This window comes from Cervus canadensis, chromosome 2, assembly GCF_019320065.1.
Source record: "Cervus canadensis isolate Bull #8, Minnesota chromosome 2, ASM1932006v1, whole genome shotgun sequence".
NCBI classification, from domain to species: Eukaryota; Metazoa; Chordata; class Mammalia; order Artiodactyla; family Cervidae; genus Cervus; species Cervus canadensis.
Genome location: NC_057387.1, coordinates 17,739,174 through 17,756,105, shown reverse-complemented (window position 1 = coordinate 17,756,105; position 16,932 = coordinate 17,739,174). Strand labels below are relative to the sequence as shown.

The following is a 16,932-nucleotide window of genomic DNA, read 5'->3' as shown; positions in this document are numbered from 1 at the left end:
AGATGATTTCACATTTTTCTGCTCTAATTCGGAAAAATCTTGACCTGCCAACTTGTTCATACCCACCTTTACCCACTGTCTTCTTTGCTCTTTATTTTTTTTTCCATTTATTTTTATTAGTTGGAGGCTAATTACTTTACAATATTGTAGTGGTTTTTGCCATACATTGACATGAATCAGCCATGGATTTACATGTGTTCCCCATCCTGATCCCCCCTCCTGCCTCCCTCTCCATCCCATCCCTCTGGGTCTTCCCAGTGCACCAGCCCTGAGCACTTGTCTCATGCATCCAACCTGGGCTGGTGATCTGTTTTACCCTTGATAGTATACTTGTTTCAATGCTATTCTCTCAGAACATCCCACCCTCACCTCCTCCCTTCTTTGCTCTTTAAATTTTGACTACACTGACTCCCGCTTCCCCAGTTATTATGGAGCATAGAAGACCTACATTGGGTGAAATAGGCAGTAAATACATCAGCTTAGGTTTCTATTTCATTACAAGACTTTCACATAGAAAGATTTCACTTTAATCTTTCACAGAGATCTTCTCACTTGATCCTTGAATCATTTCTGTAAGAAAGTCAGGAATTCTCAGCAACATTACAACGAGAAAATGGGACTGTGGCAAAGTTAAGATTTGCCATGGTCCCTATAATCCAGAATCTCTTTCCTTTCTCCCTCATTCCCCATCCACCCCACATCTTCTGATTATCTGGGTGGGGGTGGGGGCTGGAATTGTACGTGCTTATTTAAGATATTGGAACAATTTACAACGTTCAATGATTATAACAAAAACCAACACCTATAAATCACTCAAATTTCTGTGAACATTCTTCTTGATAGTTTTCTATATATCCATACATATTTATATATACTGGTAATATTCTGTATTAATGATAATTCTATCCTTTTGGCTCACACAGAGAAATAATGTACATCAATTGCTACAATATAAAGTTTGGAGTCGAATGTTTCAGAGGAAGAACATTGTGAAAGATGACAGGCACATTTAGCCTTCAGGAGGATAATGCTGCTATTCAGAGAAGTTGGGAGTCTGGAAAGATAAGGTAAGTCTTCGAACTGGTCCAGTGTGATGTCTGATTAGCCAGTGACACTTAAGTGCCTCTATCATCATGGTAATGGAAGTAGACATGCAGATTAAACAGTCATTTGTACACATGTATTGTACTGAAAGTCCTGAATCAGCCATGGGAGGAACAAGCTGACAGCCAGGGCTGGCTTCAAGAGCACTTGAGCCACTCAGGAGGTAGAAACGGGAAGGAAATTATTTTGTTCTCAAATTAGAGGTGAAATAGCATTATATTCCTCACTGTTACAGATGGTTAAGAACGACAAAAACAAAACTATTAACACAAAACTATGCATAATGTATACTCTGTAATTCGACAAAATTCAGAGCCTGGATATGGCTAACAGAAGATTCAGTCAGGCCTTATTTTAAGTATTTAGTGGAGTAGACAAGTTGGGAAGAGGGGTCACTATTAAAATCACTGTAAATAAGATGTATCAGTCAGGCCTTATTTTAAGTATTTAGTGGAGTAGACAAGTTGGGAAGAGGGGTCACTATTAAAATCACTGTAAATAAGATGTATAATTAATGGTTAAACTGTAAGCTCTTAAAGAAATTTAAGAATAAAAAAAGAAATATATCCCTTCATAACAAAATTAAATACTGTTAAAACACAACCAATGGTATTTAGTAAAAGAAGCTGACTACATTTTTTATTCATACTTTTCTTTTTTTTTGCCCCAAATGCTTTAAGGAAATAAGCAGTTGTACCTTTTCCTCCTGTAATATTTTGTCCTAAAATTTTTTTTATTAGAATCATTCACCTAAAGTTTTTTTCTTTTTTGGTATCAAAGATGCAAAATTTAACATATGGTAAACAAATTAGGGCAACATATACTCCGATTCTAAATATTGTTTGATTTAAAGAAAAACTGTTATTTAATCAGTTGTTCTCAAACTTTAATGTGTTTCAGAATCAACTGGAGGGTTTGTTAAAATACGAATTGCTAGATCTCACTTCCTAAAGTTTCTCATGCAACAGGTCTGGGGTTTTGCGAAATCTGGGTCCAAGATTTTGGATTTCTAGCAATTCCCAGGTAAGCTGATGCTCCTAGACTAGATACCACACTTTGGGAATCACTAGTTTAGATAATGGATATGTCGCATCCTCCTTCCTTTATTCTTTGATTTCTTTTCAAGCTTTTGATAATCTCCTTCTTCAGAGGATCTCATATATTCAATCTGTATTGCCTTTAAAATGAAAAAAAAAAAAATCATAGTGATGTTTGAAATAGAAATGTCATCAGTTGCTGTTGAGATTTTAATTTGAAGGGAAGATGAAACATCTTGAACATTGAATCCTTTTGTTTACTTCTTACTTGGACATCTTCACAAATGTTATTCTTGCCTCTCCCTCCCTGATCCTACCCCTCCCCTTGACTGTATATCTTATCAGGAAGCCAGGCATTCTGCTCCTTAACAGCCCAATACAAGCCCGATCTCTAAAGCCAAGCCTGATCATTTTCCAGCAGCCAGTGACCTCTGCTGTTAGGACTCCTATAATAATCATCTTTTACATTTCACATCATCCCAAATATGTGACACCCATGTACTTTTGGGCTGTATATGTATGTATTTTATGTATTATTTTTTTCCCCTAGTGCTTGGGGCTGCAAAGAGTTGGAAACCTCTAGAATCATAGGCCTGAAACACCAAAAAAACCCCTTTTACTTGCAAACGTAATAGCTGCAAAACTACAATTAGACAAGAGGCGTGGACCTACGCTTCAATTCAAATTAGGGCAATTTAGCAGTGGTAGTATAGAGAAAGACTATATATAAGAATTTGCTTTTGCCTTATTAAAAATTAAACTTTGCTTTCTGTATTGATGGTATGTTTCTGACAGTCTCCTACTGTAAGCTGCAACAGGCCTTAATGGAAAAATCACATACCAGAACTTTGTTTCTTGAAGACATGCTTTCACATTAAAGTTCTATAGTCTGCTCAGCTTTTATTGAAAATTCGTAGTTGTTTCTGCATTTGTATCTTTGTAATATTATCACCGAAAAACACATCTCTTAAATCTTTAAATTCTCCCTTGAATGTTGTACACACACACTGCTCTCAGCGGCTGTGAGGCCCCTCTAGCATAAACACAGGACACCAAAATACCTTCCATATACTGGCCAGATAATCTCCGAATGTTTAAAATTCAATAAACCCACCTCTCACCTAACAACCCCATATTTGTTTCATTTTTGAATGGCCGGTTACTGGATTTATTTCTTTGCTAGTGCTTTTGCACCTTCCCAGGTGAGAAGATTGTAATGGCAATTACCACCACCCAGTGTGATCACCATAGCTGGGCAGTGAAGCCCACACAAACTACTTTCCACAGCCTGGTCCAACGATTACAATTGATAGCGAGCCCCAAAACAAACAAGTCGAAGCAGACAAGTGAAGAGCAGCTTTTGGTAAATGACTTGTCTTCCGAGCGTTGGCAGTTTTTGGATTCACTACTTCTGACTCCACTCTAGTCAAATACAAAGTTACCTATATTTTAAGTATTCAGCTCTTCAGATGACCGTGTGGTTGGCCCTAAAAAGGGCCTTTGAGATTGTCACACATAGCACAGGGGCAGCAGCTCAACCTCCGAAGCCATACAGGGTGCGTCCCTGCCGCTTTAGCGCGTAGACCACGTCCATGGCAGTGACCGTCTTGCGCTTGGCGTGCTCCGTGTAGGTGACGGCGTCCCGAATAACGTTCTCCAGAAACACCTTCAACACGCCTCGGGTCTCCTCGTAAATGAGGCCGGAAATGCGTTTGACTCCCCCACGCCGAGCTAGGCGCCGAATGGCGGGCTTGGTAATACCTTGGATGTTATCTCTCAGGACTTTGCGATGACGCTTGGCGCCACCCTTGCCTAAGCCTTTGCCGCCCTTGCCTCTTCCAGACATGACTAAGCTGGTCAGAAAACCTTACAGACAGAAAGGGCTGCTTTTACCCCAGATATACAAGAGCAGCGGACCTGACTGAAAACCGAAAGCGCGCGGGCGGGAAGCGGTCCCAGTTGTCCCCGCCCACTCAACTGTTTCTGCTGTTTCCCTATCCTCCTCCACCCTCCACAGGGCCCTCTAATGGATCCTCTCCTTTCATGTTTATTAATTTATTTTTGAAGTATATTTACATTTTATATTAATTTCAGGTGTACCAACAACGATTCAATATTTTTATAAATCAGATTGCATTTAGTTATAAAATATTGGCTACATTATCTGTGCTGTAGAATATGCCCTTTTAGTTTATTTATTTTATACATAGTACTTTGTATTCCTTAATCCTCTACCCCTATCTTGCCCCTCTCCTCTCGGACTGTACTCTTTTATTTATTTATTTTTTATAATTTAATGGATGAGTCATTTTTTTAATTTATTTTTATTAGTTGGAGGCTAATACTTTACAATATTGTGGACTGTGCCCTTTTAAAAGATCTATTTGCCAGAATTCCCGGCAGAATTCGGATCCAAGCTTCCGGATCCTGCCGATGTTTTCGCCTCTGTCTCGCGCCGTCTGTGAGGTCCCAGAAGACATTAGATTTAGGCTAAGAACAAAGGAATGGGGAGAAAAACCAGGGGAAGGGCAGATGGAATCCAGAGACAGAAAGGAGTTAGCGAGCTCCAGCGCCGGATCTAACCCCGACAGAGAGATCCTAGGCTTCGAAACCACGGTTACATAAAACAGCAGACACGGTTTCCACGATTAGCCGGACAGACCCAGGAGGCGACCCCTAGTGCAGCTGCACCCGGCAGGCGTGGGGAGCGGGAAGGAGAGAGAGCACAGTAATTCCCGAGTCTCGTCTCTATTTTGTGCGTATGAGGCATGGAGTTTCACCTCACCCAGGAGAAATCAGATCCTAGGAAAATTGGTCTCTATACTGCAAGGCTTCTTACGTGGAAGTCAGTGAATCCAACGCACTGTCGTCCTAAACTGCGGAAAGAAGCAATACATACAAAAAGAAGACTGAAGAGTTTCTGTACCTCAGTTCCTACAGATCCTCTACATCTGACCCTTGTTTTCAGCGAGAATTCAGTGCCTAAATTGAAGCCCGACATGAAGTTAGCAAAGTTTGCTGAATTGGGTTTCACACAAGAGGACATCTGCTCCATATTGAGAGTCATTATCAGAAACTGCCTTATGAAATTGATTGGGGTTCTACTGATAGCACGTTCATAACCAGGGTCTTCTGTAGAATATAGAAAGAGATGTGGTTTCTACCTCAAAAAGAATTATCTTTTTTCTGAGATATGTTTATTATTATTTTTTTTCATGTCTAAAACATACAAACTTGAAAAAAAAGAAAAAAGCTAATGGCTAAATAGAGCAATGTTAAATAAGATGCAAAAAATTTATGTCCAGAATATTAGAAATTATAATTTTAACTAATATATTTGCAAATTATGTTGTATTAGCCTAGTCACTGGTGGGAAATAAGTCATAACAGACCAAAAAAAAAAAAAGAATAAACAACTTATCTGCCTTCTTTCATCTCTCCTTTAGTTCTATCTTCTGTGTGCTACTGCTGCTGCTAAGTTGCCTCAGTCATGTCCGACTCTGTGTGACCCCATAGAGCCCACCAGGCTCCCCCGTCCCTGGGATTCTCCAGGCAAGAACCCTGGAGTGGGTTGCCATTTCCTTCTCCAGTGCATGAAAGTGAAAAGTGAAAGTGAAGTCGCTCAGTCCTGTCCAACTCTTAGCAACCCCATAGACTGCAGCCTACCAGGCTCCTCCGTCTATGGGATTTTCCACTTCTGTGTGCTAATGAATCTTAAATCTATATCTTTATCTAAACTTCTAGGCTCCAGGCACAGAGATTCTCCTGATTATTCTTCAGTCATTTTAAACTCAAAATCTCCCCAAATCAAAATGTTTAAACTCTCCAAGGTGTGACTCTTGTGGGGGTTGAGGAAATATATTCTCCCTCCACCCTATAAAAATTGAGGTTCTCTCTCTGCTCATCTGGAGAAGGAAATGGCAACCCACTCCAGTATTTGTGTCTGGAGAATCCCATGGACCGAGGGGCCTGGCTGGCTACAGTCCATGGGGTTGCAGAGAGTCACACAACTGAGCGACTGAACAACTCTGCTCTTTGGATGGCGCTATCATGCATCACAAGCCTAAATGAGCAACCTGGAATTCACAGTAGATCTTGAAGGGTAGTAGCATATGCCACTTCAGAATATGACTGAGTGTTCTGGACATGCTACCTCAAAATATGTGGCATTGGTGTATTGATTATTTTGAGCTGTAATACTTTGAAAAACAGCTAATATAGAGATAGACTTACTTTGAACTCTTTTACCTACCTAAAGACAGATCCTCAGAAAGGAACTCAGTGGATAGAAATCCCATTTCTGTGGGATTTTATCAATCAGGGAAGATTGGCGCAACACAGGAGAGGAAACTGTACATCACTACCACATTCAGACAAATGTCACAAATGATCACACCACTCATCTGTTCTAGGGGCCCATTCGTCTTTCCTAAAATTCATTTACTCTCCCTTAAAGGCCTACCTGACCACTCTTTCCTCTTAAGATGGTATTTAAGTCTGTATTCTAAGCCATTTGGGGGAGTTATTCATTTTGCCCTGTATCTCTCACATAAACCTGAGGTATACCTATTAATAAATTTGTTTGTTTTTCTCTTGTTAATCTGTCTTTTATTACAGAGGTCTCAGCTGAGAACTCAGAAGGGTGGGGGGAAAATTATTTTTCCTTCCCTGTAATATCTTCCTCTCCATTTGCTGCTTCAGGGCAGAGAAACACATGCTTTTTTCTGACTCTTTAGCAACTCTTATAGAATCTATCACATTATTTTATGTATCTTTTGCATCTTATATATCCCCCCCTTTTGAGTGCCTGGCAGTGGTTTTTATTTCTCTTTGTAAACCAACATGTTGTTCAGTATCTAGCACAAGCTCAATAATTGTTTATAAAATGAACAGTTCCTCCGTTTGACTGCTTCAAACACTACTAGGAAAGAAAGACACAACCAAAGTGTAACATGATGAAACAACCGCAAGCCAAGATTTGATCTCAAGTGCTCTCAGACTGCAGCAGCTTGAAGCGGGGCTTTGGTTTCTGGCCAGGCTGAGGCTGGGGTCGTGGCAGTGAGAGCACCAAATCCTAGCCACTAGACCAGAGGTCAATGACAAGGCCCTGGCTCTCTGGCTTTGCAGAAAAGAATTTGCACAAAGATGGAAAGTACTGAAACCAGAATTTGTTAGGAGGAAAAAGAGTCCAGTATGTGCAGATAGACACACAAGGCAGGCTGAGAGAGAGTAGCACTCTCGTGGTGGTTTGAATCATTTTTTGGGGCATTGCTTCCAGGTTTCCTTTGGCCAGTCATTTCAGTTTGCCTGGTTCTGAGTCTGTATTTGGTATATCTCAGGATTTTTCCACGTGTGCACATGCATCTCTTAGCCAAAATGGATTCTAGTGAACAGGCTTATAGGTAGTTGACATCAATTACTATGAGGTGATGCCCCCTCCCTTTTTTACCTCCAAGGAGCCTGTCTGCATATGTGTATTCAGGGAGGTCTCCTTAACTTCATGAATAAGAAATATGTGGTCTTTTATCTCTTATCTGGGCAGAGCCCAGTCTCCTGAAAGAAATTGTTCAGCCTGGGGTCCATGTATCTCTTCCCCAGGCTGATAGAAGTGATGATTTTTGATGTCAGAGGGAACAGGACCCTAGGCAGATTCAGAGAGAGTACAAACTTTCAGTACGCTTTATCCACCTGTGAAGGGACTAATCACTTATTACCTAAACAAAATTCTCTCCAAAATAAATTCTCTTTTTCTCTGTTGCAAGTAAATTCAGATTGGGAAAGCAATCCATGTGCAGCTGTATTAAATGAAATAATGTATGTACACTGTTGTTACAAAAATTAAATGAAAGGAATGTTGAGGAAGGGGATATGTTTAAAAAATACTTTTTTTTTTTTTTCTGGACAGGCTATATGTAGGTTGACTTGTGAGCATTCTGTTCTAATTTTCCCCACAGACCAGAAATATTAAGTGTCCTGCTAACAACTGTAGCCTGAATTTTTTTTCTAAGTTGCAGTTCAGTTCATTCTCTCAGTCGTGTCTGACTCTTTGTGACCCCATGGACTGCCACATGCCAGGCTTCCCTGTCCATCATCAACACCTGGAGCCTACTCAAACTCATGTCCATCACGTCGGTGATGCCATCCAACCATCGCATCCTCTGTTGTCCCTTCTCCTCCCACCTTCAATCTTTCCCAGCATCAGGATCTTTTCAAATGAGTCAGTTCTTCGAATCAGGTGGCCAAAGTATTGGAGCTTTAGATTCAGCATTAGTCCTTCCAATGAATATTCAGGAATGATCTCCTTTAGGATGGACTGGTTGGATCTCCTTGCAGCCCAAGGGACTCTCAAGAGTCTTCTACACCACAGTTCAAAAAGCATCAATTCTTAGGTGCTCAGCTTTCTTTATAGTCCAACTCTCACATCCATACATGACTACTGGAAAAACCGTAGCTTTGACTAGATGGACCTTTGTTGGCAAAGTAATGTCTCTGCTTTTTAGTATGCTGTCTAGGTTGGTCATAGCTTTTCTTCCAAGGAGCAAGTGTCTTTTAATTTTATGGCTGCAGTCACCATCTGCAGTGATTTTGAAGCCCCCAAAAGTAAAGTCTCCCACTCTTTCCATTGTTTCCCCATCTGTTTGCCATCTGTTTGCCATGAAGTGATGGGACTAGATGCCATAATCTTAATTTTCTGAATGTTGAGTTTTAAGCCAACTTTTTCACTCTCCTCTTTCACTTTCATCAAGAGGCTCTTTAGTTCTTCTTTGCTTTCTTCCATAAGGGTGGTGTCATCTGGGTATCTGAGGTTACTGATATTTCTCCCTTCAATCTTGATTCCAGCTTGTGCTTCACCCAGCCCAACATTTCGCATGATGTACTCTGCATATAAGTTAACTAAGCAGGGTGACAATATACAGCCTTGATGTACTCCTTTCCTGATTTGGAACCAGTCTGCTGTTCCATGTCCAGTTCTAACTGTTGCTTCTTGTCCTACAGAAGCAGGACAGATTTCTCAGCAGGCAGGTCAGGTGGTCTGCTATTTCCCTCTCTTGAAGAATTTTCCACAGTTTGTTGTGATCCACACAGTCAAATAAATGTTAAAAATAATAGCCCATAAAATCCCTGCAATATGTAGCTCAAATCTCATGAGGATGGTTAATGAAGCAAACAAAGTTCTTGTTTGAATAGCTTTAAAATACTGTGTGTAACTTTACTTGAATCTACTACAGTCCACAGGGACATGTTATACTAGAAAGCCAGAAATTGTATAAACTTATAGCAGAGGGAAAACTTTCTTCTACATCTTAGATTCTTGTGACTGGGCCTGAAAATTAAACTGACATAAATCCAGTCAAAAGGAAAAAAGAATGTAATTTCATATTTCTATGTGTATACAGGAGTCTTCAAAAGGAACATGAAGACCTAGGTAGGCTCCAAGCTTATATAAAACTTTTAAAACATAAAAAACCCGATGAATTCTAGAGATGTGACAAGACCAAAGGGTTTGGACAAAGGTAGCTAACTATGTGAAGTTAACTAGGGGAGTTAACTAGGTAGAGAAGTAACTAGGAATATATGGGTTAGTTTAATAAGGTTTGTTTGAGCAGATTCCTCTTGGCTTCCCAGGATTCCCTGTCTTGGAACACGCTCCTGTATAGAGAAGACACCTACCATATGGGGCAGGGGGGTTAATCTCCTTTTTTAAGGAAGAAAAGGGGTTATCAGAGGGCCCTTCTTGCATGTGCTGTTTTTCAAGTGCCTTCAGTTTAAAAAGCGAAAAATGAAAGTGAAAGTTGCTCAGCCACATCTCCCTTTGCCACCCCTTGGATGTAGCCTGTGCCAGGCTCCTCTGTCCATGCAGTTCTCTAGGCAAGAATACTGGAGTGAGTTGCCACTCCCTTCTCCAGGGGATCTTCCCGAACCAGGGATCAAATCCAGCTCTCCTGCATTGCAGGCAGATTCTTTACCATCTGAGTCACCAGGGAAGTCCCCTAGTTTAAAATAATCCTTATATCAAAATGACATATTTTAGGGGTGGCATATATTGCCACTGATGGGTTTCAAGACATGCTGCTCCAAAATATGGCACCTCAGCATATTGAATAGCTGAAGAAATTTTGAAAAAATGACAGAAGGAGGGTCACTATGACCGTCCCCAGACTTTCTCACCTGAAAGAGGTCATAAAACTCTTCTGTGAGAGGTGCCCTCCCTATTCCCAGAGAAAAAGAGCACCCTTATCTCTGAAGACAAAGGGACACATAGAAGAATCCTAATAAGCAGGCCTTGCTGTTCCCCCAGTTTAGTACGTTTACTTCATACTCATTGACCGCTCATATTTCTACACAACACCTGCTCTTCATTAAATCTAGCATGAAAATGCTCAGGCTGCTTTCTTCAGATCTTCATTTCCTTATGAATGTTCCTGCATCATGTAAAACTTTAACAGGAAAAAAGCACACACATTTATTTATCTGTCTTTGTTTAATTTTCAGACTCAGCCAGGGACCCTAAGTGGGTCAAGGAAAATTTTTCCTCCCAGTACAGGCAGCAGTGTTAAGGTCAGGCAGGAAAGGGGAAGTGTTTATCCAATAAGTAGAGTGTTGGGGGAAAGAGTTTAGCTCAGAATGGGATAAGAAAGGAAACTCCAAATCCTTTGCCTTCTCTCCATTTGGTCCAGGGTTGCAAACCATTCAAGATGAAAAGAAGCAGGCACGTGGCCTGAAACCCACAGAACGAAGATTTAGTCTCAAATTTGAGATACTTGAAACCTCGTGGGTACTTGAAGTAAAAAACAAGACACAAACTATCTTCCTAGAACTTATAATTTAGTTCATTACTTTTGTATTAAAAACAAACACATGCACATACAAAACATTATATGTTTTGCCTGCTTATTTCCTATGGTAAAATTTAAGCTTCTCATGCCTGTTTTCTTCCCCTGAAGTGAAGTCGATCAGTCATGTCTGACTCTGCTACCCCGTGGACTGTAGCCTGTTCCCCCAACAGCAAGCCATGGAGGACCAGGCTCCTCCATCCATGGGATTCTCCAGGCAAGAATACTGGAGTGGGTTGCCATTTACTCAGTACTAAATAATGAAATTTTAGTGCCCAGTCTTAAAACTGAAGATTCTTGTTATTTCTAATGAAAGAAACTTCAGAAATATTAAAAAAGATTGCCCCTTCCTCACCGCTGCAGCAAAGCACAGATTCTTCTGTTATAAACTTGCTTTTGATAAAGTGGTATATTGAGAACATTGACAGGATTATTACTCTATTGTCCAATGTGGAGACTAGGTGAAATTGAACTTATATGAATCAGAATTCTCTTATTAAAGGTGACTTCTAAGACAATCATGTATCATATTAAAGATGACTTCTAAGGTGACCATATATTACAGATTGTTATATTCAGAGAAATGTTATGTATGACCCATAATAATGTACTATTCTGATTATCTTATTTGATTTGTTGTCTCAGAGTTAACATTTAAGTTGGCATCACTGTTTTCTGAGAAGCAGAAATTCTTATTCAGCTTCTTTATTAAGCCAGAGGAAGACTCTCAGAATTTTCTCATTCTCTGTTATAAAGATACCAACTAAAAAACAAAAACAAAAAATGGAGAGTTGTGAGTTAAGTTATTTGGGGCAATATGAGGACTGCAGCCTGGGAGACCGCACCTCAGATAGCTCTGAGAAACTTCCAAAGAGGTAGAGGGAAAAGACAATATATACTTGATTTTGGCAAAAAGGGAGCACATGCAATCAAGCACATATTTTTTATAGAAAGTTTCTGCTGGCATTATGAAACTTCTGCTAGTCACAAGAAACAATTATCACCATGAAGGATTTTAGTGTTTTTCTAGATATCTTATATCTATATTTTCTTATAAGAATTGGGCTCATGAAATCAGCTCCTGAGAATATCTAACTATCTAAAGACCCATCCTGCCAGTTTTCCGGAGCACAGAGTACCTAATTTCTGCTTTCCACCCTGAACTCCTTCAAGGAGTGTTGGAGGTCAGCAGCTGCAGCAGCCCATGACTTAATCCTTGTAGAGGTAGACAGCAAGCACCTGTGGCAAGTGCCAAGTTTTGGTTGATAAAGGTAATGCAAATCCCATTACTGTTGGATTCTATATAAACAGACAGCTTGAGAATCTTTTTCTCATTTAAATGAACACATCCCATACAGCTTGGCCTAGAGTGGATACATGAAAACAAATTTAAAAAAATGTTTTTCAAAGAAATGTGACACTTGGGTAGGCAGCTTTGGGCTGTAACCCAGACACCTACCGTGGGGTAGTTTCTTCTTCTGACGGTAACAACTGAGTTGAGTAATTCGATTGTATGTTGGGAAAATTCTTCAGTGCTTTAAGATATACCCCAAGTCTGAAGAAACTGGAAATCCACTGTGATTTCATTCTTGTGCTTTAGAATATTATGTAGGCTTTGTTACTTATCCAAGATGAGCTATAACATCTCTGAGACTCAGTTTATCTGTAAAATGAGTTAAATAACATCTATTTCACAGAGCTGGAATTAAATAATATATGTAGAAAATTTTAAAGTAGTGAGCGGTGCTCTGTATATGCAAGATATTATTACAAAATAACCACAGGAGATGGTAACAGTTGTTCACATCAGCAACACTTTCTCCCTGACATTTTAGATCTTCTCCCTATAGGAGGAGATTGCTGCTGCCTAAGGAGACTTCTAATATGAATCAGAATTCTGTTATTAAAGGTGACTTCTAAGGCAACCATACGTCACGGGTTGTTTCTACCTTGTGTTTAATGTTCAGGAAAAACTCTCAAAATTACTTTTAACTTCAGGAGAGTGATCATCATACCTTTGAGCTAAGTTTTGAGCCTCTTGGGCCTGATTTTATTCTCGAGTTTTTATATGCGATGTTTTTCCAATCAAATAAGCATGTCATTAAAAGTGTTTGTTAGTTATTGCAATTTTAAGCATTGGTAACCTTACATAACTTTTGTTTTATTACATGCAATTTTCTGAGAAATTCTTCAGAGCCCAGGAAATAAAAGGCAAAAGATCTTCAATTTCTGTATAGAGAATAGAAAAGATTTGAAACTGTAAGCATTAGGAAACACTTTATTGAAGAAAATATGCTAGCAGCTCAGTAATCAACAAATAATTTATGTGCTTTGACCCTTTAACGTTAAATGACTGATAAGCAACTTGACTATTTAAAGCTATTCACTATTGTAAGGGAGAAATGAATATTTCCGGTCTTATCTTCCCTTACTTAAAGCGGTTTGTCCATAGGACCTAATTACACATTGATGGATTGAGGAGAAAACCTCTTTCGGGGTGGGGAAGGCAGATGGCTCTAACTGAGTTGGTAACCATCAGCACACAATTTGGGTGTAGTTCCGAACCAGGTAACGGTGAAGTTTAATTTCTGGTTCCTTCAACTACATATTGTTTTGTTGAACCTCAGTCGCAATGTAACTGTCGCTTAGCTCATTGTCAGGAGCTAAATAAATTTGTTAGTTACGGGAGAGGAGTTACAATAATTAGTAAGCGGAAATGCAGGCTGAAACCTAGGGCGTGCTTGTATTTTGAAAGAACCTGCTAAAATATAAATCCCAAGCGTGCAAAAACACTTCATAAATTGTTCTTACGAAAGTTAACAGCAATATAAAGACAAGGTCTTTAAAAAGAAATCTGTGATAAGATTATAGAAAAGGGCTGGAAAAGGGAGGTCGTAAGTGAAGAGACCAGCATTACAATCTTCTGCCCAAATAGGATTGAATTCTAGCCAATGAAATTACAATTTCGGAAATTGCTAGCTTTTCTGGCCCAATCAAGACGAGGCTATGTCTATAAATGAGACTGCCTAGGAGGGCCGGTGAATAAAACCTGTGAGAAACCATGGCGCGCACGAAGCAGACTGCCCGCAAGTCCACCGGTGGCAAGGCCCCGCGGAAGCAGCTGGCTACCAAGGCGGCTCGCAAGAGCGCGCCGGCCACGGGCGGCGTCAAGAAGCCGCACCGCTACCGGCCGGGTACCGTGGCCCTGCGGGAGATCCGGCGCTACCAGAAGTCGACCGAGCTGCTGATCCGGAAGCTGCCGTTCCAGCGGCTGGTGCGCGAGATCGCGCAGGACTTTAAGACCGATCTGCGCTTCCAGAGCTCGGCCGTGATGGCGCTGCAGGAGGCGAGCGAGGCCTACCTGGTGGGGCTGTTTGAAGACACGAACCTGTGCGCCATCCACGCCAAGCGCGTGACCATCATGCCCAAAGACATCCAGCTGGCTCGCCGCATCCGCGGGGAGCGGGCTTAAGGCGTACATTTTAAAGTAGACGATCTAAAGGCTCTTTTCAGAGCCACCCACGTTTTCATAAAAAGCAGCTGTACCAGCTTTCACTTTAGTCGGTGAGCTCTTAATGCACGAATGTTAAGGGTAAAGTGGGTAGGGGAGTTTAACACGCGTTGAGTGGTGAGGTTATGGAATTAAAGCTGACAGACGCTAGAGGGAGCCCCAGAAGCGAGGTTTAGGTCATTTTTGTTAACTGCGCTTACAAGCCGGTTTGATTTCTTAGCGCAGAGCTCCAACCTAGATTTCTGAGAAAACTGCAAGAAGCTAAATTCTCTGCCAATTGTAGCGCTTTCCAAGCTGCTAGTACAAAACGTTAGCACAAATCTGAATACTAAAGAAGGCCGCCATTATGTGGTTACTGTAGGAATGGTAATCGGTTTCAGCTCGATTCTACAGTTACTAGAATTAGGCCAGGTGTTAGATAAATCCTCGATCCCCAAGTAGTTCCTCGGTATTTCAACTGTTAAGAATGGGGACAAGAGCCCTGAGATATGTAGGATCCCATCTTCCTAACTGCATGAGACAGAAGGTGCAAACAGTAAAAAAAATGGGGGGGGGGGGGTGGGCGGCTAAGGTATGTTGCGAAAACCAGAATCAAACTTCCACAAAATAGTACAGAGGAGTAAAACGATGCAAAAATAAGAGAAAGTTAGCTTGTCTTTAGCACGCGCTTCAGATCGCTACTATATACAAGTCAACGAGAAAAAGTGAAAATCATTTAACAAAAGACCCCAAACAGGTGAAACTACATTTACTTAATTTAGTGTGGAACAGAACATTTTGATTGGTTAACAAGACATTTGTTGTAAGAACCACTAAGAAAACGCCAGCGGAACCTTATTTACATGGACTCTGCCTCTCTATGACGACACTGTTGTATATTAACCAATAAAAATGCAGTACTCTGTTAGCCTTCATTTGCATAAAGGCTCTATAAATAACGTGTAAGGGGCCAGGTCTGAAGTAGTCGGCATCGTTTAGCACAAGCGTGTGGTGTGTGTTCCTGCAAAAATGCCGGATCCAGCAAAATCCGCTCCTGTTCCTAAAAAAGGCTCTAAAAAAGCTGTCACGAAAGTACAGAAGAAGGACGGCAAGAAGCGCAAGCGCAGCCGCAAGGAAAGCTATTCCGTTTACGTGTATAAAGTGCTGAAACAAGTACATCCGGACACCGGCATCTCGTCCAAAGCCATGGGCATCATGAACTCCTTCGTCAATGATATCTTCGAGCGCATTGCTGGGGAAGCGTCGCGCCTGGCGCATTACAATAAGCGCTCGACCATTACTTCCCGAGAGATCCAGACGGCGGTGCGCCTGCTGCTGCCCGGCGAACTGGCCAAACACGCCGTGTCCGAGGGCACCAAGGCGGTCACCAAGTACACCAGCTCAAAGTAAGGGCGCTCAGAGGACGAAATCGAACATCTTCGTTATACACAAAGGCTCTTTTCAGAGCCACTTACTTTACCAGAGAAAGTGGCTGTAAACACTTAAGAATTAGTTGCGTTGGGGCGTCCGTAATTAGGATCGCGTTTACATGTGGGGCTAGGTTGGGTCAATGTGTGTTAAAAGTTGCCCTAGTCGTTCAAATTCGAAACGCCCCATGGTCCAGTGGTGCCACCTGATGGTAAGTGTCGTCTTGCTGGTAATAAGGGGTGTTCAAGATGATCCCTACCTGCCTAGTCTGGGTCCTCAGTGGAGTGTAGGTATGGGGGGAGGGGGGCTAACCTGCTAAATTTATTTGTTCTTTTATCTAGTAAACGAGCTGGGATTTACTCTCAACGTACAGATAGTGTCTTGAGTTCCCCAATCCTCGCTGTTTACTAATATTTCAGTCTTTTTTAAACGTACATCTCCGGGTATCTGTCCCAAGCTTTTGCCAACATAGCCAGGTGTTTTAGTATGTTGGCCTATCAGCAAATCCCAACTTAGCCATCCTCCCCTAACTTCTTAGCCTAGTGACCCTCGACCAGATAAGTTTTCGCACGCCGCCCCCCAACCCCAACCATGGGACGTTTGGCAAATCTGGAGACGTTTGGACTCCAGGGAACTTGGAGGGGTGCTACCTCACTTGGGAGGGTGCTACCGGTGTTCCGTGGGTACATCCTATATAGGGCAGCTTACCGCCCCACAGCCAAGAGTTACCTCTTGTGCGTAACGTTGATCCTTGTGATAAGGTTGAGAGACCCAGTGCCCAAAGGCTTCCTTTCTTTCAGGACTGTATTCCCCCCCCCCCCGCCCCTTTTAGGATTTAGTCCTCATTTAGATCAAACATTTTTCACCTGTCCTCTGCTTTTGGTGAAAACTGACCACATAATTTACTGTGATTGCCTACATTCTTCCACAGGAAAATAATCTCCTCCAGGGCAAGGACCTTGTCTTAGTTTTGTAACAAACTTCCCTGGTTGCAAGAACCACTTACCAGCCTGCTAAACATACATCCAGGTGCCTGTCC

General features: G+C 41.4%; 3 protein-coding genes across 3 annotated transcripts; 2 read left to right on the top strand and 1 right to left on the bottom strand.

Moving 5' to 3' along the window:
- Positions 1 to 3,286: 3,286 nt before the first annotated feature.
- Positions 3,287 to 4,026, bottom strand: LOC122433962 (histone H4). The gene has a single exon (XM_043457076.1). It carries the CDS (start codon positions 3,985 to 3,987, stop codon positions 3,676 to 3,678), a length of 312 nt encoding a protein of 103 aa, XP_043313011.1. The 5' UTR covers positions 3,988 to 4,026; the 3' UTR covers positions 3,287 to 3,675.
- Positions 4,027 to 14,032: 10,006 nt separating this feature from the next.
- On the top strand, positions 14,033 to 14,489 carry LOC122433941 (histone H3). The gene has a single exon (XM_043457041.1). It carries the CDS (start codon positions 14,037 to 14,039, stop codon positions 14,445 to 14,447), a length of 411 nt encoding a protein of 136 aa, XP_043312976.1. The 5' UTR covers positions 14,033 to 14,036; the 3' UTR covers positions 14,448 to 14,489.
- Positions 14,490 to 15,452: 963 nt separating this feature from the next.
- LOC122427231 (histone H2B type 2-F) lies at positions 15,453 to 15,942 on the top strand. The gene has a single exon (XM_043446541.1). It carries the CDS (start codon positions 15,495 to 15,497, stop codon positions 15,873 to 15,875), a length of 381 nt encoding a protein of 126 aa, XP_043302476.1. The 5' UTR covers positions 15,453 to 15,494; the 3' UTR covers positions 15,876 to 15,942.
- Positions 15,943 to 16,932: the final 990 nt, after the last annotated feature.